Below are 24,443 nucleotides of genomic sequence, written 5' to 3'. Positions count from 1 at the left end.
TAGTGGAGGAACACACCATCTCATAGTGGAGGAACACGCCATCTCATAGTGGAGGAACACGCCATCTCATAGTGGAGGAACACGCCATCTCATAGTGGAGGAACACGCCATCTCATAGTGGAGGAACAGGCCATCTCATAGTGGAGGAACACGCCATCTCATAGTGGAGGAACACGCCATCTCATAGTGGAGGAACACGCCATCTCATAGTGGAGGAACACGCCATCTCATAGTGGAGGAACACGCCATCTCATAGTGGAGGAACAGGCCATCTCATAGTGGAGGAACACGCCATCTCATAGTGGAGGAACACGCCATCTCATAGTGGAGGAACACGCCATCTCATAGTGGAGGAACACGCCATCTCATAGTGGAGGAACACGCCATCTCATAGTGGAGGAACACGCCATCTCATAGTGGAGGAACACGCCATCTCATAGTGGAGGAACACGCCATCTCATAGTGGAGGAACACGCCATCTCATAGTGGAGGAACACGCCATCTCATAGTGGAGGAACACGCCATCTCATAGTGGAGGAACACACCATCTCATAGTGGAGGAACACGCCATCTCATAGTGGAGGAACACACCATCTCATAGTGGAGGAACACGCCATCTCATAGTGGAGGAACACGCCATCTCATAGTGGAGGAACACGCCATCTCATAGTGGAGGAACACGCCATCTCATAGTGGAGGAACACGCCATCTCATAGTGGAGGAACACGCCATCTCATAGTGGAGGAACACGCCATCTCATAGTGGAGAAACGCGCCATCTCATAGTGGAGAAACACGCCATCTCATAGTGGAGAAACACGCCATCTCATAGTGGAGGAACACGCCATCTCATAGTGGAGGAACACGCCATCTCATAGTGGAGGAACACGCCATCTCATAGTGGAGGAACACGCCATCTCATAGTGGAGGAACACGCCATCTCATAGTGGAGGAACACGCCATCTCATAGGAGGAACACGCCATCTCATAGTGGAGGAACAGGCCATCTCATAGTGGAGGAACACTATTGGCTTATTGACTTCAATCGCTGTGGGTACGCTGTGGGTACGCTGTGGGTACGCTGTGGGTACGCTGTGGGTACGCTGTGGGTATGCTGTGGGTACGTTGTGGGCATCATCTTTTCAAATGTTAATTTCCCTCCTTTTTGTTAAGTTGGCTTCCCGGTGGGTCTGTGCAAATGCAGCCTCTGAGTCCTATTAAATGATGTCCTTCAAATATGTCAAAGGTAAAAAAAAATATAATAATAATAATTTATTTCAATAATTATATTTAAGCATTTTTTTGTATTCTGTATTTTTCAGTGCCACATAAACCTGTCCAGTTGCTTCTGCGGTGCCATTCCATGTCCTGGTGAGTGAGACAGGGATATTACAGTGTTGATGAGTCTCAATATGCACCCTAATCTCTATATAGTGCTCTAATATAGTGCTCTACTTTGGACCAGAGCACTATCCCACTACATAGCTAAAAGGGTGCCATTTGGCACTGGGCACACAAGCGTCAGGTCACGGTAGGTATAAATAACTTCATCTGTCATGGCAGGGAACTTCTAACACCCGAGGAGGCTGCCATACAAGTTACAAAGTAAGACGTGTTGAAGAGGACATCAGTTGTTGCACAGTCATCGCTTTTTTCATTTTCGTTGTCAGCTTTCAGTTTCATTTTACTGAGCGTTATTTTTCTGTAGTGTTGAACTTCACATGTTTAGTTTTCCAGGTTCTATTGTTTGATTGATCTACTCATTTCTAAATAGCTTGATCAGATATTAGTTATGTCCTTTAACATTTAGTTTAAGCAGCTTCAATCGGCTTTTAGCAAACGTAATGATGCCAAAACACTTGCTTTTTAAAACTGATAGTGAATGTAATCGCTAAGTTGTTTATTTTAATACACTTTTAAGAAATGCAGGTAGACAAAACGAACACCAATACCATCTGGATCAATGCCTGTCTCTGCCTGTCTCTGCAGCACCTGTCTAAAGCTGAGTCACTGCTGCTTCTTGCCTGTCTCTGCCTGTCTCTGTCTGTCTCTGCCTTTCTCTGCCTGTCTCTGTCTGTCTCTGCCTGTCTCTGTCTGTCTCTACAGCACCTGTCTAAAGCTGAGTCACTGCTGCCTTTTGCCTGTCTCTGCCTGTCTCTGCCTATCTCTGTCTGTCTCTGCCTATCTCTGTCTGTCTCTGTCTGTCTCTGTCTGTCTCTGCCTGTCCCTGTCTGTCTCAGCAGCACTGATCTCCTTGCCTGCTGCTAACCCTGTAGCCTTTCTTGCCCTTTTTATTGCAGGGCTGGTCTACGGACTTGTATACACACACACACACACACACACACACACACACACACACACACACACACACACACACACACACACACACACACACACACACACACACACACACACACACACACATCTGTTATTCCCCCCCTTCCCTCTGACAGTCTCCCTCTTGCAACAGTCCGCTCCCAATTTAGTCCCCGCTGCTCCCAGGGACTGGAGCACAGTTGGATCATGCTCAGGAGGTGACACGAGCAGCCCCAGTAAAACCGTCTCTCTCTCAGCCTGCTCCGTCCACTCCTCTCCCTCTCTCCAGCCCAGCCTCTCCTCTCTTCAGCCTCAGAGCCATGGAGTCTTCCCATGAGGTAAGGCAATGAAGCAGAACATTCTCACCTGTGTTAAACAGGTTTTACGACAGCTGCACGCCTACATGGATGTTTAGGAACTGAAGAGAATCTAGGTCTGCTACAGTGGTAGACGACACCAGTACAGTAGACTGTTGTAAATAGATATACTTGTTGTTGTTGTTGTTGAACTGTTAGCACGTTGTGAAATCTTATCAAAGTTGATACCGTAGCCTACATCTTCTAACCTCAAGTGTAGAAGTGCCAAGCGTCACAATCCCGGTCTCCAGAGAATTGCAAGCCGCGAAGCCAAATACTTCACTCATTTTTCTCTCACCCTTTTCATGAAGACATTGGCTTGCCTCAGAGCAGAAGAAGACAAGGTTTATATGAAAATCTAGAAAATCTAGAACAACATTAATTTTTGGGGGGGACATAGTTCAGAGAACTGGAACGGGCTCTAAATGACTTAGCTGTTAGCTAACAGTTAGCTGTTGCTAAGACCCTGTGTCGTTCTACCCCAATACATTCCTTTTGTTTGTAGCTCTCAGTCCCTGCTTGATATGTGTCAAGGCATTCTGTTGACAGTGTTGACAAGCTCTTGTTTTGTATTTAGCTTCCTGGCCCTGTGTGGCAACCCTCACACCTGACTGCTTTACAGTTATTAAACTAAGCACAATGTATGTCCTTACAACACACCATATGAGTTGGCATACAGTACATACAGTACATACAGTACATACAGTACATACAGTACATACAGTACATACAGTACATACAGTACATATCACAGTATTGCACATCTATATAAATAAGTCACTGTTATGTTGCTTCTTACTTAAAACCCATGTATCCATGTTTTTAATGACTGGGTAATGTCTGTGAGATCTACTCTGTGAGTTCTACTCTGTGAGATCTACTCTGTGAGTTCTACTCTGTGAGATCTACTCTGTGAGTTCTACACTGTGAGATCTACTCTGTGAGTTCTACTCTGTGAGATCTACGCTGTGAGTTCTACTCTGTGAGATCTACTCTGTGAGTTCTACACTGTGAGTTCTACTCTGTGAGTTCTACTCTGTGAGATCTACTCTGTGAGTTCTACTCTGTGAGATCTACTCTGTGAGTTCTACACTGTGAGTTCTACTCTGTGAGTTCTACTCTGTGAGATCTACTCTGTGAGTTCTACACTGTGAGATCTACTCTGTGAGTTCTACACTGTGAGATCTACTCTGTGAGTTCTACTCTGTGAGATCTACGCTGTGAGTTCTACTCTGTGAGATCTACTCTGTGAGTTCTACACTGTGAGTTCTACTCTGTGAGTTCTACTCTGTGAGATATTCTGTGAGCTCTACTGTGAGATATTCTGTGAGCTCTACTGTGAGATAGTCTGTGAGCTCTACTGTGAGATATTCTGTTCCCATCAGATATGCAGATATGCATCTTCAACCCAGAAATGTAACTCAAATGACGTGAAACTCACACAGACACGCATTGGGAGTTGAAGAACAAGTAATTATAGAATCTTCTGTCTTCGTGCAGGTCCCCTTCATGGATGGTCTCACTATGAAGGACATAGGTAACTCTCATGTGTTTAGTGTGTGTGTGTGTGTGTGTTGTTGTATCCATACTGTTGTATTGCTGCTATACCAGACAGACCTTTTCACACTACCGTGCTGACAGAACCAACCTGTCCTGGCTCTACCGTGCCGACAGAACCAACCTGTCCTGGTTCTACCGTGCCGAAACAAACCAACATGTCCTGGTTCTACCGTGCTGACAGAACCAACCTGTCCTGGCTCTACCGTGCCGACAGAACCAACCTGTCCTTGCTCTACCGTGCCGAAACAAACCAACCTGTCCTGGTTCTACCGTGCCGAAACAAACCAACATGTCCTGGTTCTACCGTGCTGACACAAACCGACCTGTCCTGGTTCTACCGTGCCGACAGAACCGACCTGTCCTGGCTCCACTCATATTTCACATTGTCCGGTCCCAGCTGCTACGGTGGATGTGTAACCAACCAGGCCAGTTCAGTACACCTTGGTTTGGCTTGGCCTGGTTCGGTTTGGCTCGGTAGTGTGAAAAAGCCTCTCTGAGAGTGTGTTAGGACAGTGGATCTGAACCCTCTTCTCTGGGACCCACCAAGGTTGCACAGTTTTTTTTTTGTTCTAACCCTGAACTACCTGATTAACATAACCTAGGGCTTGACGATTTGTTGACATACTGGCTCTGGAATGGATCAAATCCATGGTTGGGGCGGGGGGGGGTTAAGGGTTAAGGTTTTTTTCGGGGTGAGGTTAGAGAAGCCCTGTGTCAGGACACTGACGGACCTGTGGCAGGGTGCTCCACCCCTGTTCCTCCCTGCAGCCCCAGCCTCGGCCCCAGATGCCAATGTCTACACCAAGTTCATGAGGAACCACTGCTGCTATGACGCCATTCCAACCAGCTCCAAACTGGTCATCTTCGACACCACCTTGCAGGTACATCCAAAAGCTCAACTTCAACACTGCGATGTTTTTTCGTGGGTTTAATTCCCAGAGGCACCACCCGTATGCACGTATGTCTGTGAGTTACATTGGATAGAATCGTCTGCTAAATAGCAGATATTTTAATAAATTGTTTATTTAATGGGTCATAAAACCTTTTTTTTTGTCTTAAATTGGAATCGCTGAAATGTCTTTGCAACATAGCAATGAGCGACCAGACACCCAACACGACCAATGAGCGACCAGACACCCTACACGACCAATGAGCGACCAGACACCCAACACGACCAATGAGCGACCAGACACCCAACACGACCAATGAGCGACCAGACACCCAACACGACCAATGAGCGACCAGACACCCAACACGACCAATGAGCGACCAGACACCCAACACGACCAATGAGCGACCAGACACCCAACACGACCAATGAGCGACCAGACACCCAACACGACCAATGAGCGACCAGACACCCAACACGACCAATGAGCGACCAGACACCCAACACGACCAATGAGCGACCAGACACCCAACACGACCAATGAGCGACCAGACACCCAACACGACCAATGAGCGACCAGACACCCAACACGACCAATGAGCGACCAGACACCCAACACGACCAATGAGCGACCAGACACCCAACACGACCAATGAGCGACCAGACACCCAACACGACCAATGAGCGACCAGACACCCAACACGACCAATGAGCGACCAGACACCCAACACGACCAATGAGCGACCAGACACCCAACACGACCAATGAGCGACCAGACACCCAACACGACCAATGAGCGACCAGACACCCAACACGACCAATGAGCGACCAGACACCCAACACGACCAATGAGCGACCAGACACCCAACACGACCAATGAGCGACCAGACACCCAACACGACCAATGAGCGACCAGACACCCAACACGACCAATGAGCGACCAGACACCCAACACGACCAATGAGCGACCAGACACCCAACACGACCAATGAGCGACCAGACACCCAACACGACCAATGAGCGACCAGACACCCAACACGACCAATGAGCGACCAGACACCCAACACGACCAATGAGCGACCAGACACCCAACACGACCAGCGTATCAGAGTTTCTGTGTTTTTTTTGTGTGTTTCAGGTAAAAAAAGCTTTCTTTGCTCTGGTGGCGAACGGTGTTCGGGCGGCGCCGCTGTGGGATAACAAGCTGCAGTGTTTTGTAGGTAAGGTAACCTGGAACCCGAGCATTTCCCAATCTGGCATCTAACCTTTAAAGTCCAATGGGTCAGCTATGAGTTTAGACTCAGATTACAGACAGACACCCCGTAATATCAATGCAGCATTCCTCTTAAACCCCAACAACCCAACTCCGCTTCCCCTGCTTGGGGATCAGCTAGGCGACTGTCTGGGTTCAGAGGTTAGGGTCCCTGAAATTAGACCGTAGGTAGTTGAACCATAAAGTAAGTGACGGATGGTTTGAAAAGGTGTAAGTTACTGCTGTGTATGTGTGTGACGTATCTGCGGTTTTGGTTACATGTCTCTCTGTATTCACGTCTAACTGTGTTTCCTGTGAATAAGTATTTTATAAATATATAAATCCCTTATGAGGCTACTAAACATCCCTCCTTGTCTCTGGGAGGGTTATAAACAGGGGTGTTGATATGATTAAATGCAGATCATCAATTAGCTAGACCAATGCTGGCTCCATGCTGGCTCCATGCTGGGTCGCTGCTGGGTGGCCTTTCAAGAAACCTTTGAAAGGCAAGTGGGCCGGGTCCGTTCCACCCTTCCCACCCGGCTGGTCTGGTTTCTGGATTAGGGCTGCGTCCCAAAATGAACACCGTATTCCCTACGTTAGTGCACTACTTTTGACCAGGGGCCCTGCACACTATATAGGGAATGGGATTCCATTTGGACCTTAGCCCTGGGGTGTTTTCTGGGTTAGAGCCAGATCCATCCCCTCTGCAGAATTTGGTGCCAGAGATCTAACTATAGTACAGCACCTGAGCTCCAGTGTCTAGTGGGACTCTATTCTGCATCCCAAACGGCACCCTGTTCCCTCGTCAAAGAAGTGTACTATATAGGGAATAGTGTGTCGTCTGGGACAGAATCCTATAATCCCCTGCACCCTTTCTGTGGTTATTTATACACAGCTACACCACTGAGAATGTCAACGGGCCCTCATACAGGAGCTCACCAGATGATTGAACCTGTCTGTCTGTCTGTCTGTCTGTCTCTGTCTGTCTGTCTGTCTGTCTGTCTATCTCTGTCTGTCTGTCTGTCTGTCTGTCTATCTCTGTCTGTCTGTCTGTCTGTCTGTCTGTCTGTCTGTCTGTCTGTCTGTCTGTCTGTCTGTCTGTCGGTCTGTCTATCTCTGTCTGTCTGTCTGCCTGTCTGTCTGTCTATCTGCCTGCCTGTCTGTCTGTCTGTCCCATTTAAAGCTTTGTTCTTTCCCTGTATCCCATTTAAAGCTTTGTTCTTTCCCTGTATCCCATTTAAAGCTTTGTTCTTTCCCTGTATCCCATTTAAAGCTTTGTTCTTTCCCTGTATCCCATTTAAAGCTTTGTTCTTTCCCTGTATCCCATTTAAAGCTTTGTTCTTTCCCTGTATCTCATTTAAAGCTTTGTTCTTTCCCTGTATCCCATTTAAAGCTTTGTTCTTTCCCTGTACCTTCCAGGTATGCTGACCATCACAGACTTTATCAACATTCTCCACCGGTATTGGCAGTCTCCTCTGGTGAGTGATCTGTTGTTGTTGGACCTGGCATCCAGATTACTGGAGCTCATCATAATGCAGGACCACAGAAGTAGAAGTTATATAGGACCCTGCTAATGTCTCACTAGACACTAGTCTCACACAGTATACCGCTGTGTTGTATGGTATATCTATGTGTGTCTCACATGATATACCAGGGCTCTCTAACCCTGTTCCTGGAGAGATACCCTCCTGGAGATTTTAACTCCAACCCTGTCCCTGGAGAGATAAACCTCCTGCTGTACACTTGTGTCTTCCAGGTAGAGATCTACGAACTGGAGGAGCACAAGATAGAAGACTGTAGAGGTGACTATAAACCTGTAGAGGTGACTAAAAACCTGTAGAGGTGACTATACACCTGTAGAGGTGACTGTAGAGGTGACTATAAACCTGTAGAGGTGACTGTAGACCTGTAGAGGTGACTGTATACCTGTAGAGGTGACTGTAGACCTGTAGAGGTGACTGTAGAGGTGACTGTAGACCTGTAGAGGTGACTGTAGACCTGTAGAGGTGACTGTAGACCTGTAGAGGTGACTATAATCCTGTGGAGGTGACTGTATACCTGTAGAGGTGACTGTAGACCTTTAGAGGTGACTGTAGACCTGTAGAGGTGACTGTAGACCTGTAGAGGTGACTGTAGACCTGTAGAGGTGACTGTATACCTGTAGAGGTGACTGTAGGCCTGTAGAGGTGACTGTAGACCTGTAGAGGTGACTGTAGACCTTTAGAGTTGACTGTAGACCTGTAGAGGTGACTATAGACCTGTAGAGGTGACTGTAGAGGTGACTATAAACCTGTAGATGTGACTAGAGACCTGTAGAGGTGACTGTAGACCTTTAGAGGTGACTGTAGACCTGTAGAGGTGACTGTATACCTGTAGAGGTGACTATAGACCTGTAGAGGTGACTGTAGACCTTTAGAGGTGACTGTAGACCTTTAGAGGTGACTGTAGACCTGTAGAGGTGACTATAGACCTGTAGAGGTGACTGTAGACCTTTAGAGGTGACTGTAGACCTGTAGAGGTGACTATAGACCCGTAGAGGTGACTGTAGACCTGTAGAGGTGACTGTATACCTGTAGAGGTGACTGTAGAGGTGACTATAAACCTGTAGATGTGACTAGAGACCTGTAGAGGTGACTGTAGACCTGTAGAGGTGACTGTAGACCTGTAGAGGTGACTGTAGACCTGTAGAGGTGACTATAGACCTGTAGAGGTGACTGTAGAGGTGACTGTAGACCTGTAGAGGTGACTGTATACCTGTAGAGGTGACTATAGACCTGTAGAGGTGACTGTAGACCTGTAGAGGTGACTGTAGACCTTTAGAGGTGACTGTAGACCTGTAGAGGTGACTGTATACCTGTAGAGGTGACTATAGACCTGTAGAGGTGACTGTAGACCTTTAGAGGTGACTGTAGACCTTTAGAGGTGACTGTAGACCTGTAGAGGTGACTATAGACCTGTAGAGGTGACTGTAGACCTTTAGAGGTGACTGTAGACCTGTAGAGGTGACTATAGACCTGTAGAGGTGACTGTAGACCTGTAGAGGTGACTGTATACCTGTAGAGGTGACTGTAGAGGTGACTATAAACCTGTAGATGTGACTAGAGACCTGTAGAGGTGACTGTAGACCTGTAGAGGTGACTGTAGACCTGTAGAGGTGACTATAGACCTGTAGAGGTGACTGTAGAGGTGACTGTAGACCTGTAGAGGTGACTGTATACCTGTAGAGGTGACTATAGACCTGTAGAGGTGACTGTAGACCTTTAGAGGTGACTGTAGACCTTTAGAGGTGACTGTAGACCTGTAGAGGTGACTATAGACCTGTAGAGGTGACTGTAGACCTTTAGAGGTGACTGTAGACCTGTAGAGGTGACTGTAGACCTGTAGAGGTGACTGTAGATCTTTAGAGGTGACTGTATACCTGTAGAGGTGACTGTAGAGGTGACTGTATACCTGTAGAGGTGACTGTATACCTGTAGAGGTGACTGTAGACCTGTAGAGGTGACTGTAGACCTGTAGAGGTGACTAGCCACCTGTAGAGGTGACTGTAGACCTGTAGAGGTGACTGTATACCTGTAGAGGTGACTGTATACCTGTAGAGGTGACTGTAGACCTGTAGAGGTGACTAGCCACCTGTAGAGGTGACTGTAGACCTGTAGAGGTGACTGTAGACCTGTAGAGGTGACTGTTAACCTGTAGCTACCTAGAAATGGATGGCACAATGGAATCCCCTTGGGGTTTTAGTCTAGGTATCCATAAAACCACTTTGAAACAATTGCTGTAATATAAAGAAGGCTTTATGAAATACATTTGATTGATTAAAAGTCTTGTTTATATTCTCTCTCTGTGTGTCTCCTCCTGCTTCATGATCCAGAAGAATTGCTGAAGTACTCCAACCATACTCTGATCAGTATCACACCTGACTCCAGGTAACTAGCGGTGCCTCTGCAGCCTTACCTTCTCGAGCCCCTAGTCCCCACATTTCTTTGTGCCGTCTCGCCAACTCCTAAGCCGTTGTCAGGACAACCCGTCTCTTGTTCTCTACAGCCTTTTTGATGCCATCTATTCTCTGCTGAAGTATAAGATCCATCGGCTGCCTGTGATCGACCCAGAATCTGGCAACGTCCTGCACATCCTCACCCACAAACGCATCCTCAAGTTCCTGCATATCTTTGTGAGAACCTCTTTCACATTAGCCTATCTGATAAACAACATGTAATGATTCTGGACACTTGATAGCCTGGTCCCAGATCTGTTTTTTGACATATCTTTCCAATTTCTATGGCCATTGTGACAAGGACCATATAGGAGTTGACAAGACATCTCAAACTGATCTGGGACCAGGCTAGAAACTTTTTCTGGCGCCATTCTTTCCTCCCAGGGCACCATGATCCCGAAGCCTCGGTACCTCCAGAAGAGAATTGAGGAGGTGGACATTGGAACATTTAAACAGATTGCTACTGTCCGGGAGACAGACACGGTGTACGACGCCCTGGCCATCTTCGTACAGCGGAGGGTCTCCGCTCTGCCAGTGGTCAATGAGGAGGGTATGTGTCTGGTTTCACCTCAGTGATGAAAACACCTTTAACATTTACTTCCACTAACATTTAGGAAAATTAGAGCTATTTTGTTTTATGATGCCAAATGCTAGGGTTAGCTCTTTAGCTTTAGTTTGAACGACAACTGCTAGGGTTAGCTCTTTAGCTTTAGTTTGAACACTTAATGCTAGGGTTAGCCCTTTAGCTTTAGTTTGAACACTTAATGCTAGGGTTAGCCCTTTAGCTTTAGTTTGAATGACAAATGCTAGGGTTAGCCCTTTAGCTTTAGTTTGAATGACAAATGCTAGGGTTAGCCCTTTAGCTTTAGTTTGAACACTTAATGCTAGGGTTAGCCCTTTAGCCCTAGTTTAAATGCCTAATGCTAGGGTTAGCCCTTTAGCTTTAGTTTGAACGACAAATGCTAGGGTTAGCTCTTTAGCTTTAGTTTGAACACTTAATGCTAGGGTTAGCCCTTTAGCTTTAGTTTGAATGACAAATGCTAGGGTTAGCCCTTTAGCTTTAGTTTGAACACTTAATGCTAGGGTTAGCCCTTTAGCTTTAGTTTGAACACTTAATGCTAGGGTTAGCTCTTTAGCTTTAGTTTGAACGACAAATGCTAGGGTTAGCTCTTTAGCTTTAGTTTGAACAACAAATGCTAGGGTTAGCTCTTTAGCTTTAGTTTGAACACTTAATGCTAGGGTTAGCTCTTTAGCTTTAGTTTGAATGACAACTGCTAGGGTTAGCCCTTTAGCTTTAGTTTGAACACTTAATGCTAGGGTTAGCCCTTTAGCCCTAGTTTAAATGCCTAATGCTAGGGTTAGCCCTTTAGCTTTAGTTTGAACGACAAATGCTAGGGTTAGCCCTTTAGCTTTAGTTTAAACACTTAATGCTAGGGTTAGCCCTTTAGCTTTAGTTTGAACACTTAATGCTAGGGTTAGCCCTTTAGCTTTAGTTTGAATGACAAATGCTAGGGTTAGCTCTTTAGCTTAAGTTTGAACACTTAATGCTAGGGTTAGCCCTTTAGCACTAGTTTAAATGCCTAATGCTAGTGTTAGCCATTTAGCCCTAGTTTAAATGCCTAATGCTAGGGTTAGCCATTTAGCCCTAGTTTAAATGCCTAATACTAGCGTTAGCCCTTTAGCCCTAGTTTAAATGCCTAATACTAGCATTAGCCCTTTAGCCCTAGTTTGAACGCCAGCCTTATCTGTATGTCTTCTGTTTTCAGGGAAAATCAAGGCCCTGTACTCCAGGTTTGATGTGATTGTAAGTGGCACCATGTCAATAACTCTGCATTGAGAAGGAAAACAGCATGCAAATGATTCACATGGGAAATGTTCCTTGGATTTGCCCCCCCCCCCCCCCCCCACCTCCCTGTGTTGCTGTAGAATCTGGCCGCTCAGAAGAACTACAATAACCTGAACATGACCATGCAGGAGGCGATCAGTAGCAGGGCCTGCTGTGTGGACGGGGTGCTGAAGTGTTACCCTCACGAGACTCTGGAGACTATCATCGATCGTATTGCTAAGGCAGAGGTAAAGACTACTGAAGTTGTTTCCCTGCTGGTCGTGGTGTACTGTCCCCGCTGTGTCCCTCCTGTCACCGTCCTGTATATAGTACAGTAGTATAGCATAGTAGAGTACAGTAGTATAGTATAGTAGTACAGTAGAGTACAGTAGGATAGTATAGTACAGTAGTATAGTACAGTAGTATAGTACAGTAGTATAGCATAGTATAGTACAGCAGTATAGTACAGTAGTATAGCATAGTACAGTAGTATAGTATAGTAGTATAGTACAGTAGTATAGCATAGTATAGTACAGCAGTATAGTATAGTACAGCAGTATAGTATAGTACAATAGCATATTACAGTAGTATATTATAGTACAGTAGTATAGTATAGTACAGTAGTATATTATAGTACAGCAGTATAGTACAGTAGTATATTATAGTACAGTAGTATAGTATAGTACAGCAGTATTGCGTAGTAGAGTAGTATGGTGTAGTACAGTAGTATAGTACAGTACGGTAGTATATTATAGTACAGTAGTATAGTATAGTACAGTAGTATAGTATAGTACTGTAGTATAGTGTATTGCAGTAGTATAGTCTAGTACAGTAGTATAGTATAGTACAGTAGTATAGTATAGTACTGTAGTATAGCGTAGTACAGTAGTATAGTCTAGTGCAGTAGTATAGTGTAGTACAGTAGTATAATATAGTACAGTAGTATATTATAGTACAGTAGTATAATATAGTACAGTAGTATAGTCTAGTACAGTAGTATAATATAGTACAGTAGTATATTATAGTACAGTAGTAAAGTCTAGTACAGTAGTATAGTCTAGTACAGTAGTATAGTGTAGTACAGTAGTATAGTCTAATACAGTAGTATAGTCTAGTACAGTAGTATAGTCTAGTACAGTAGTATAATATAGTACTGTAGTATAGTGTAGTACAGTAGTATAGTCCAGTACAGTAGTATAATATAGTACTGTAGTATAGTGTAGTACAGTAGTATAGTCTAGTACAGTAGTATAATATAGTACTGTAGTATAGTGTAGTACAGTAGTATAGTCTAGTACAGTAGTATAATATAGTACTGTAGTATAATATAGTACAGTAGTATAATATAGTACAGTAGTATAGTATAGTACTGTAGTATAATATAGTACAGTAGTATAATATAGTACAGTAGTATAATATAGTACAGTATTATAGTCTAGTACTGTAGTATAGTGTAGTACAGTAGTATAATATAGTACTGTAGTATAATATAGTACAGTAGTATAATATAGTACAGTAGTATAATATAGTACAGTAGTATAGTCTAGTACAGTAGTATAATATAGTACAGTAGTATAATATAGTAAAGTAGTATAATATAGTACTGTAGTATAGTGTAGTACAGTAGTATAATATAGTACTGTAGTATAATATAGTACAGTAGTATAGTATAGTACTGTAGTATAATATAGTACAGTAGTATAGTCTAGTACAGTAGTATAATATAGTACAGTAGTATAATATAGTACAGTAGTATAATATAGTACAGTAGTATAGTCTAGTACAGTAGTATAATATAGTACAGTAGTATAGTCTAGTACAGTAGTATAATATAGTACAGTAGTATAATATAGTAAAGTAGTATAATATAGTACAGTAGTATAATATAGTAAAGTAGTATAATATAGTACAGTAGTATAGTCTAGTACAGTAGTATAATATAGTACTGTAGTATAATATAGTACAGTAGTATAATATAGTACAGTAGTATAGTCTAGTACAGTAGTATAATATAGTACAGTAGTATAATATAGTACAGTAGTATAGTATAGTACTGTAGTATAATATAGTACAGTAGTATAATATAGTACTGTAGTATAATATAGTACAGTAGTATAATATAGTACAGTAGTATACCTATTGACTCTGGTCCAAAGTAATAAACTACATAGGGTTCCATTTGTTGTGTCTCTTCCAGTCCTCCTCTTCTTCCACCCTCGCTCCTCTTCTTCCACCCTCGCTCCTCTTCTACCACCCTCTCACCTCTTCTTCCACACGCTCTCCTCTTCTTCCACCCTCTCTCCTCTTCCTCCCAGGTTCACCTTCTCTCCTCTTCCTCCAGGTTCACCCTCTCTCCTCTTCCTCCAGGTTCACCCTCTCTCCTCTTCCTCCCAGGTTCACCTTCTCTCCTCTTCCTCCAGGTTCACCCTCTCTCCTCTTCCTCTAGGTTCACCCTCTCTCCTCTTCCTCCAGGTTCACCCTCTCTCCTCTTCCTCCCAGGTTCACCCTCTCTCCTCTTCCTCCCAGGTTCACCTTCTCTCCTCTTCCTCCAGGTTCACCCTCTCTCCTCTTCCTCCCAGGTTCACCTTCTCTCCTCTTCCTCCCAGGTTCACCCTCTCTCCTCTTCCTCTACCCTCTCTCCTCTTCCTCCAGGTTCACCCTCTCTCCTCTTCCTCCAGGTTCACCCTCTCTCCTCTTCCTCCCAGGTTCACCCTCTCTCCTCTTCCTCCCAGGTTCACCCTCTCTCCTCTTCCTCCAGGTTCACCCTCTCTCCTCTTCCTCCCAGGTTAACCCTTTCTCCTCTTCCTCCAGGTTCAACCTCTCTCCTCTTCCTCTAGGTTCACCCTCTCTCCTCTTCCTCCAGGTTCACCATCTCTCCTCTTCCTCCAGGTCCACCCTCGCTCCTCTTCCTCCCAGGTTCACCCTCTCTCCTCTTCCTCTACCCTCTCTCCTCTTCCTCCCAGGTTCACCCTCTCTCCTCTTCCTCCAGGTTCACCCTCTCTCCTCTTCCTCCCAGGTTCACCCTCTCTCCTCTTCCTCCCAGGTTCACCCTCTCTCCTCTTCCTCCAGGTTCACCCTCGCTCCTCTTCCTCCCAGGTTCACCCTCTCTCCTCTTCCTCCAGGTTCACCCTCGCTCCCCTTCCTCCCTGGTTCACCCTCTATCCTCTTCCTCCAGGTTCACCCTCTCTCCTCTTCCTCCCAGGTTCACCCTCTCTCCTCTTCCTCCAGGTTCACCCTCACTCCTCTTCCTCCCAGGTTCACCCTCTCTCCTCTTCCTCCAGGATCACCCTCTCTCCTCTTCCTCTACCCTCTCTCCTCTTCCTCTAGGTTCACCCTCTCTCCTCTTCCTCCAGGTTCACCCTCGCTCCTCTTCCTCCCAGGTTCACCCTCTCTCCTCTTCCTCTACCCTCTCTCCTCTTCCTCCAGGTTCACCCTCTCTCCTCTTCCTCCCAGGTCCACCGTCTCGTGCTGGTGGATAAAGATGACGTGGTGGGGGGGATCGTCTCGCTCTCTGACCTCCTCCAGGCCCTGGTCTTGACCCCGGCAGGTATTGATGCCCTTTTCTCTTAGCACCTGACTGTGGGTTGGGGGGTCCATCTATCACTACCCACCACCTCCCAGCCCCTCCCCAGCCCCAACCCCAGGTAAGCCCACTGGCTGTCGGTCGCCCACCCTCCCCTTTCTCCCCTCTCCCTCCTCTCCCCTCCATCCTTTCCCCTTCTCCCCTCTCCCCTCCATCCTTTCCCCTTCTCCCCTCTCCCTCCTCTCCCCTCCCTCCTTTCCCCTTCTCCCCTCTCCCTCCTCTCCCATCCCTCCTTTCCCCTTCTCCCCTCTCCTCTTCCCTCTCCACTCTCCTCTCACCTCCTCCCCTCCTCTCCTCTCTTCTGCTCTCGCCCTCTCCTTACCTCCCTCCTCCCCTCTCCCCCACTCTCCCCAACTCTCCTCTTCCCTTCCCTCCTCCCTGCCATCTCTTCTCCTCCCCTCCTCTCCCCTCCTTTCCACTCCCCTCTTCCCTCCTTTTCCCTTCTCCTCTCACCTCATCCCCTCTTCTCCCTTCCTCTCCTCCCTGCCACCTCCTCTCCTCTCCCCTCCTTTCCACTCCCCTCCTCCCTTCTTTCTTCCCTGCTTGCCTGCTTGGCTTGTGGTCCTGTTGTCTGCCTGCTGTCCTGTTGGCCTGTGGGACAATTCTTTCAAACCCAAGAATCTACAGAACTTGATGATTCTTGGTCAATCATTTTTCCAGCATCTGTCTTCGACTCACTCTGCCTTGGCTCATCATGCTCCTCACTGTGGCCTGACCAGAGTAGAGTAGCGGCAGTGGTCTCTGACCATAGTAGAGTAGTGGCAGTGGTCTCTGACCAGAGTAGAGTAGCGGCAGTGGTCTCTGACCAGAGTAGAGTAGTGGCAGTGGTCTCTGACCAGAGTAGAGTAGTGGCAGTGGTCTCTGACCAGAGTAGAGTAGCGGCAGTGGTCTCTGACCAGAGTAGAGTAGTGGCAGTGGTCTCTGACCAGAGTAGAGTAGTGGCAGTGGTCTCTGACCAGAGTAGAGTAGTGGCAGTGGTCTCTGACCAGAGTAGAGTAGCGGCAGTGGTCTCTGACCATAGTAGAGTAGTGGCAGTGGTCTCTGACCAGAGTAGAGTAGCGGCAGTGGTCTCTGACCAGAGTAGAGTAGTGGCAGTGGTCTCTGACCAGAGTAGAGTAGTGGCAGTGGTCTCTGACCAGAGTAGAGTAGCGGCAGTGGTCTCTGACCAGAGTAGAGTAGTGGCAGTGGTCTCTGACCAGAGTAGAGTAGTGGCAGTGGTCTCTGACCAGAGTAGAGTAGCGGCAGTGGTCTCTGACCAGAGTAGAGTAGCGGCAGTGGTCTCTGACCAGAGTAGAGTAGTGGCAGTGGTCTCTGACCAGAGTAGAGTAGTGGCAGTGGTCTCTGACTAGAGTAGAGTAGCGGCAGTGGTCTCTGACCAGAGTAGAGTAGCGGCAGTGGTCTCTGACCAGAGTAGAGTAGTGGCAGTGGTCTCTGACCAGAGTAGAGTAGCGGCAGTGGTCTCTGACCAGAGTAGAGTAGTGGCAGTGGTCTCTGACCAGAGTAGAGTAGTGGCAGTGGTCTCTGACCAGAGTAGAGTAGCGGCAGTGGTCTCTGACCAGAGTAGAGTAGTGGCAGTGGTCTCTGACCAGAGTAGAGTAGCGGCAGTGGTCTCTGACCAGAGTAGAGTAGCGGCAGTGGTCTCTGACCAGAGTAGAGTAGCGGCAGTGGTCTCTGACCAGAGTAGAGTAGTGGCAGTGGTCTCTGACCAGAGTAGAGTAGCGGCAGTGGTCTCTGACCAGAGTAGAGTAGTGGCAGTGGTCTCTGACCAGAGTAGAGTAGTGGCAGTGGTCTCTGACCAGAGTAGAGTAGCGGCAGTGGTCTCTGACCAGAGTAGAGTAGTGGCAGTGGTCTCTGACCAGAGTAGAGTAGCGGCAGTGGTCTCTGACCAGAGTAGAGTAGTGGCAGTGGTCTCTGACCAGAGTAGAGTAGCGGCAGTGGTCTCTGACCAGAGTAGAGTAGTGGCAGTGGTCTCTGACCAGAGTAGAGTAGCGGCAGTGGTCTCTGACCAGAGTAGAGTAGTGGCAGTGGTCTCTGACCAGAGTAGAGTAGTGGCAGTGGTCTCTGACCAGAGTAGAGTAGTGGCAGTGGTCTCTGACCAGAGTAGAGTAGTGGCAGTGGTCTCTGACCAGAGTAGAGTAGTGGCAGTGGTCTCTGACCAGAGTAGAGTAGTGGCAGTGGTCTCTGACCAGAGTAGAGTAGTGGCAGTGGTCTCTGACCAGAGTAGAGTAGTGGCAGTGGTCTCTGACCAGAGTAGAGTAGTGGCAGTGGTCTCTGACCAGAGTAGAGTAGTGGCAGTGGTCTCTGACCAGAGTAGAGTAGTGGCAGTGGTCTCTGACCAGAGTAGAGTAGTGGCAGTGGTCTCTGACCAGAGTAGAGTAGTGGCAGTGGTCTCTGACCAGAGTAGAGTAGCGGCAGTGGTCTCTGACCAGAGTAGAGTAGTGGCAGTGGTCTCTGACCAGAGTAGAGTAGTGGCAGTGGTCTCTGACCAGAGTAGAGTAGCGGCAGTGGTCTCTGACCAGAGTAGAGTAGTGGCAGTGGTCTCTGACCAGAGTAGAGTAGTGGCAGTGGTCTCTGACCAGAGTAGAGTAGCGGCAGTGGTCTCTGACCAGAGTAGAGTAGTGGCAGTGGTCTCTGACCAGAGTAGAGTAGTGGCAGTGGTCTCTGACCAGAGTAGAGTAGCGGCAGTGGTCTCTGACCAGAGTAGAGTAGTGGCAGTGGTCTCTGACCAGAGTAGAGTAGTGGCAGTGGTCTCTGACCAGAGTAGAGTAGTGGCAGTGGTCTCTGACCAGAGTAGAGTAGTGGCAGTGGTCTCTGACCAGAGTAGAGTAGTGGCAGTGGTCTCTGACCAGAGTAGAGTAGTGGCAGTGGTCTCTGACCAGAGTAGAGTAGCGGCAGTGGTCTCTGACCAGAGTAGAGTAGCGGCAGTGGTCTCTGACCAGAGTAGAGTAGTGGCAGTGGTCTCTGACCAGAGTAGAGTAGTGGCAGTGGTCTCTGACCAGAGTAGAGTAGCGGCAGTGGTCTCTGACCAGAGTAGAGTAGTGGCAGTGGTCTCTGACCAGAGTAGAGTAGTGGCAGTGGTCTCTGACCAGAGTAGAGTAGCGGCAGTGGTCTCTGACCAGAGTAGAGTAGCGGCAGTGGTCTCTGACCAGAGTAGAGTAGTGGCAGTGGTCTCTGACCAGAGTAGAGTAGCGGCAGTGGTCTCTGACCAGAGTAGAGTAGTGGCAGTGGTCTCTGACCAGAGTAGAGTAGCGGCAGTGGTCTCTGACCAGAGTAGAGTAGTGGCAGTGGTCTCTGACCAGAGTAGAGTAGTGGCAGTGGTCTCTGACCAGAGTAGAGTAGCGGCAGTGGTCTCTGACCAGAGTAGAGTAGTGGCAGTGGTCTCTGACCAGAGTAGAGTAGTGGCAGTGGTCTCTGACCAGAGTAGAGTAGCGGCAGTGGTCTCTGACCAGAGTAGAGTAGCGGCAGTGGTCTCTGACCAGAGTAGAGTAGTGGCAGTGGTCTCTGACCAGAGTAGAGTAGTGGCAGTGGTCTCTGACCAGAGTAGAGTAGTGGCAGTGGTCTCTGACCAGAGTAGAGTAGCGGCAGTGGTCTCTGACCAGAGTAGAGTAGTGGCAGTGGTCTCTGACCAGAGTAGAGTAGCGGCAGTGGTCTCTGACCAGAGTAGAGTAGTGGCAGTGGTCTCTGACCAGAGTAGAGGTCGATCGATTCTGATTTTTTCAACGCCGATACCGATTTATTGGAGGACCAAAAAAAGCCGATGAATCTGCCGATTTGTATATATATATATATTATTTGTATTTTATATATATATATTTATATATCATACTGCTGTTTATCTCAGCTCATTGGCTATCTACCAAGCTAGATTTCAAGAAGATCAGTGGTCATTGGGCAGAAATACAGTCAATCAACGAAACTTCGCTAATATTATTGGTGCGCAATGAGGCCATTGCTCGTTGTCTTCAAATCAGTTCACTTCGCTCAATACACCCCGCAAAAAAAAACAATCAAGTTTGGCTGTGTTTTTTTGTAATAATTACAATTACAACAATACTGAATGAACAATGAACACTTTTATTATAACTTAATATTATACATAAAAACAATTTAGTCTCAAATAAATAATGAAACATTTGGTTTTAATAATGCCATAACAAAGTGTTGAAGAAGAAGAAAGTAAAAGTGCAATATGTGCCATGTTAAAAAGCTAACGTTTAAGTTCCTTGCTCAGAACATGAGAACATATGAAAGCTGATGGATCAGTATTCCCAGTTCTTCAATATTCCCAGTTAATATGTTTTAGGTTGTAGTTATTATAGGAATTATGACGTGTCGACTATTTCTCTCTATACCATTTGTATTTCATATACCTTTGACTATTGGATGTTCTAATGGGTACTTTAGTATTGCCAGCCTAATCTCAGGAGTTGATAGGCTTGAAGTCATAAACAGAGCGGTGTTTCAAGCACAGCGAAGAGCTGCTGGCAAACACAGGAAAGTTTAAATGAATGCTTACGAGCCTGCTGCTGCCTACCATCGCTCAGACAGACTGCTCTATCAAGTATCAAATCAAAGACTTAATTATAATATAATATACACAGAAATACGAGCCTTTGGTCATTAATATGGTCAAATCTGGAAACTATCATTTCGAAAACAAAACGTTTGTTCTTTCAGTGAAATACGGAACCGTTCAGTATTTTATCTAACGGGTGGCATCCATCAGTCTAAATATTGCTGTTATATTGTACAACCTTCAATGTTGTGTCATAATTACGTCAAATTCTGGCAAATTAGTTCGTAACGAGCCAGGCGGCCCAAACTGTCGCATATACCCTGACTCTGCGTGCAACGAACGCAAGAGAAGTGACACAATTTCACCTGGTTAATATTGCCTGCTAACATGAATTTATTTTTACTAAATATGCAGGTTTAAAAATATATACTTGTGTATTGATTTAAAGAAAGGCATTAATGTTTATGGTTAGGTACATTCATGCAACGATTGTGCTTTTTTCCATGAATGTGTTTGTTAAATCATCCCCCGTTTGGCGAAGTTGGCTGTGATTCGATGATAAATTAACCGCATTGATTATATGCAACGCAGGACAAGCTAGTTAACCTAGTAATATCATCAACCATGTGTAGATAACTAGTGATTATGTGAAGATTGATTGTTTTTTCTAAGATAAGTTTAATGCTAGCACCTTACCTTGGCTCCTTGCTGCACTTGCGTAACAGGTAGTCAGCCTGCCACGCAGTCTCCTCGTGGAACACAATGTAATCTAATCTGCCATCATGCCGATTACCGATTGTTATGGAAACTTCAAATCTGCCCGAATTAATCGGCCACGCCGATTTAATCGGTCGACCTCGAGACCAGAGACCAGAATATCTGTCTCTGTGTCTGTGAATAACCTCTGTAGAGTCAACATGGTATTTTATCTCTGAACGGCTACATCCCAAATAGCACCCTATTCCCTATGTAGTGCACTACATTGGACCATATTCCCTATATATTTCACTACTTTTGACCAGATATGGGCCCTGGTCAAAAGTAGTGCACTATGTATGGAATAGGGTGCGAATTGGCAGCCTATGTGTGAGAGGCAGGCTGTTGTCAGTCAGTTCTGTGTGAGAGGGAGGCTGTTGTCAGTCAGTTCTGTGTGAGAGGGAGGCTGTTGTCAATCACTTCTGTGTGAGAGGCAGGCTGTTGTCAATCAGTTCTGTGTGAGAGGGAGGCTGTTGTCAGTCAGCTCTGTGGGAGTGGGAGGCTGTTGTCAGTCAGCTCTGTGTGAGAGGGAGGCTGTTGTCAGTCAGCTCTGTGGGAGAGGGAGGCTGTTGTCAGTCAGCTCTGTGTGAGAGGGAGGCTGTTGTCAGTCATCTCCGTGTGAGAGGGAGGCTGTTGTCAATCAGCTCTGTGTGAGAGGGATGCTGTTGTCAGTCAGCTCTGTGGGAGAGGGAGGCTGTTGTCAGTCAGCTCCGTGTGAGAGGGAGGCTGTTGTCAGTCAGCTCTGTGTGAGAGGGAGGCTGTTGTCAGTCAGCTCTGTGTGAGAGGGAGGCTGTTGTCAGTCAGCTCTGTGGGAGAGGGAGGCTGTTGTCAGTCAGCTCTGTGTGAGAGGGAGGCTGTTGTCAGTCATCTCCGTGTGAGAGGGAGGCTGTTGTCAATCAGCTCTGTGTGAGAGGGAGGCTGTTGTCAGTCAGCTCTGTGGGAGAGGGAGGCTGTTGTCAGTCAGCTCCGTGTGAGAGGGAGGCTGTTGTCAGTCAGCTCTGTGTGAGAGGGAGGCTGTTGTCAATCAGTTCTGTGTGATAGGTGAGAGGTAACTGCAGTAAACCAATCTGCTTGACCCATTTCTTCTTGTTTGCACAGCGTTTGTTTTGATCATCAAAACAGCATCTTTGTCTTTGATGTTTCTGAGCTGCTGAACTGCATAAAATGAAACAAGGACAAAAATGAAACCATTTAAGACAACACATCTTCATATTGGAGGTGAAATCAGACATGCTTGATTTTTGTAAAGTCTCTGTCAAAAATAATGACTTGTTGATCTGCTTCTTTTTACAGAGATTTCACGAAGAGCTCAAACTCTGATCACTGAAGACACATTGGGACACTAATAATGAATGAAGACAGAAACTCTGTAAATATTTTTTGGATTTTGCTCGGTAACTTTAAAATGCTTTTTAAAAGGTTTATTATTTTCTGCACCAATACTTAATATAATAATAATAATAATGATAATACTTTCATATTTTTATATTCTTGTTTTTACTTGTGTTTGTTTCTATACATTTTACTTGTTTGTATAAATTCAACCAAAAAAATGTACATTTTATAAAATCTCTCCTAACCCGTTCAAAACTATTATTTATTTATATATATATACAGTACCAGTCAATAGTTTGGACACACCTACTCATTCAAGGTTTTTCTTTATTTTGTACTATTTGCTACATTGTAGAATAACAGTGAAGACTGTTATCAAAAATGATTAAAATAACACACATGGAATCATGTAGTAACCAAAAAAAGTGTTAAACAAATCAAAAATATATTTTAGATTTTGAGATTCTTCAAAGTAGCCACCCTTTGCCTTGATGACAGCTTTGCACACTCTTGGCATTCTCTCAACCAGTTTCACCTGGAATGCTTTTTCAACAGTCTTGAAGGAGTTCCCACTTATGCTGAGCGCTTGTTGGCTGCTTTTCCTTAACTCTGCGGTCAAACTCATCCCAAACTATCTCAATTGGGTTGAGGTCGGGTGATTGTGGAGGCCAGGTCATCTGATGCAGCACTCCATCACTCTCCTTTTCGGTCAAATAGCCATTACACAGCCTGGAGGTGTGTTGTGGGTCATTGTCCTGTTGAAAAACCAATGATAATCCCACTAAGCACAAACCAGATGGGATGGTGTATCGCTGCAGAATGCTGTGGTAGCCATGCTGGTTAAGTGTGCCTTGAATTCTAAATAAATCACTGACAGTGTCACCAGCAAAGCACCCCAACACCATCACACCTCCTCCTCCATGCTTCACGGTGGGAAATACACATGCGGAGATCATCCGTTCACCTACTCTGTCTCGAAAAGACATGGTGGTTGGAACCAAAAATCTCAAATTTGAACTCGTCAGACCAAAGGACAGATTTCCACCGGTCTAATGTCCATTGCTCGTGTTTCTTGGCCCAAGCAAGTCTCTTCTTATTGGTGTCCTTTAGTAGCGGCCACTTTGCAGCAATTTGACCATGAAGGCCTGATTCAAGCACACTCCTCTGCATAGTTGATGTTGAGATGTGTCTGTTACTTGAACTCTGTGAAGCATTTATTTTGGCTGCAATCTAAGGTGCAGTTAACTCTAATGAACTTATCCTCTGCAGCAGATGCAACTCTGGGTCTTCCTTTCCTGTGGCGGTCCTCATGAGAGACAGGTAACTCTAATGAATTTATCCTCTGCAGCAGAGGTAACTCTGGGTCTTCATTTCCTCATGAGAGCCAGTTTCATCATAGCACTTGATGGTTTTTGTACTTGAAGAATCTTTCAAAGTTCTTGAAATGTTCTGTATTGACTGACCTTCATGTCTTAAAGTAATGATGGACTGTCGTTTCTCTTTGCTTATATGAGCTGTTCTTGCCATAATACGAACTTGGTCTTTTACCAAATAGGGCTGTCTTCTGTATACCATAACTTGAATGGGTAGGTGTGTCCAAACGTTTGACCACTACTGTAAATATTATGTATCTTTAAATAATGTTCTTCTGGTCCATAAATATGATGTCATCTTTAATTAATAGGTCCAGTACCATATTAACAATGTACAGGGATACTGGAGTGATGGAGGTAGATATGTATAGGGGGAAGGTGACTATATACAGGATCAGTAGCATATTAACATTGTACAGGGATACTGGAGTGATGGAGGTAGATATACAGTGCCTTGCAAAAGTATTCGGCCCCCTTGAACTTTGCGACCTTTTGCCACATTTCAGGCTTCAAACATAAAGATATAAAACTGTATTTTTTTGTGAAGAATCAACAACAAGTGGGACACAATCATGAAGTGGAACGACATTTATTGGATATTTCAAACTTTTTTAACAAATCAAAAACTGAAAAATTGGGCATGCTAATTTATTCAGCCCCCTTAAGTTAATACTATGTAGCGCCAC

The 24,443-nt window shown here is 45.8% G+C and overlaps 1 protein-coding gene across 4 annotated transcripts; it reads left to right on the top strand.

Annotated features, from left to right (window-relative positions):
- Window positions 1-2,342: 2,342 nt before the first annotated feature.
- On the top strand, window positions 2,343-22,690 carry prkag3b (protein kinase, AMP-activated, gamma 3b non-catalytic subunit). 4 transcript variants are annotated; one of them, XR_004205682.1, is made up of 13 exons: window positions 2,343-2,653; window positions 4,172-4,208; window positions 5,000-5,112; window positions 6,259-6,340; window positions 7,795-7,853; window positions 8,132-8,177; window positions 10,247-10,301; window positions 10,420-10,546; window positions 10,754-10,919; window positions 12,136-12,173; window positions 12,296-12,442; window positions 15,648-15,838; window positions 22,343-22,687. XR_004205682.1 is itself a non-coding variant. In XM_031806139.1 (13 exons), exons 1-13 carry the CDS (start codon window positions 2,636-2,638, stop codon window positions 22,393-22,395), a joined length of 1,032 nt encoding a protein of 343 aa, XP_031661999.1. In that variant the 5' UTR covers window positions 2,343-2,635; the 3' UTR covers window positions 22,396-22,690. The 4 variants fall into 4 exon arrangements, 3 of the variants coding, with proteins under 3 accessions (XP_031661999.1, XP_031661998.1, XP_031662000.1); XM_031806139.1 differs by having other exon boundaries at window positions 10,250-10,301; window positions 15,648-15,741; window positions 22,343-22,690; XM_031806138.1 differs by having other exon boundaries at window positions 15,648-15,741; window positions 22,343-22,688.
- Window positions 22,691-24,443: the final 1,753 nt, after the last annotated feature.

Source organism: Oncorhynchus kisutch, linkage group LG26, assembly GCF_002021735.2.
Source record: "Oncorhynchus kisutch isolate 150728-3 linkage group LG26, Okis_V2, whole genome shotgun sequence".
NCBI classification, from domain to species: domain Eukaryota; kingdom Metazoa; phylum Chordata; class Actinopteri; order Salmoniformes; family Salmonidae; genus Oncorhynchus; species Oncorhynchus kisutch.
The sequence above is the reverse complement of the archived record's forward strand: the minus strand, read 5'-3'. Positions and strand labels throughout refer to the sequence as shown.

Coding starts and splice junctions, on each gene's coding strand:
- prkag3b (XM_031806138.1), top strand. Junction 5,113..6,258: donor TCTTCGACACCACCTTGCAG/GTACATCCAAAA, acceptor TGTGTGTTTCAG/GTAAAAAAAGCTTTCTTTGC. Junction 6,341..7,794: donor CAAGCTGCAGTGTTTTGTAG/GTAAGGTAACCT, acceptor TGTACCTTCCAG/GTATGCTGACCATCACAGAC.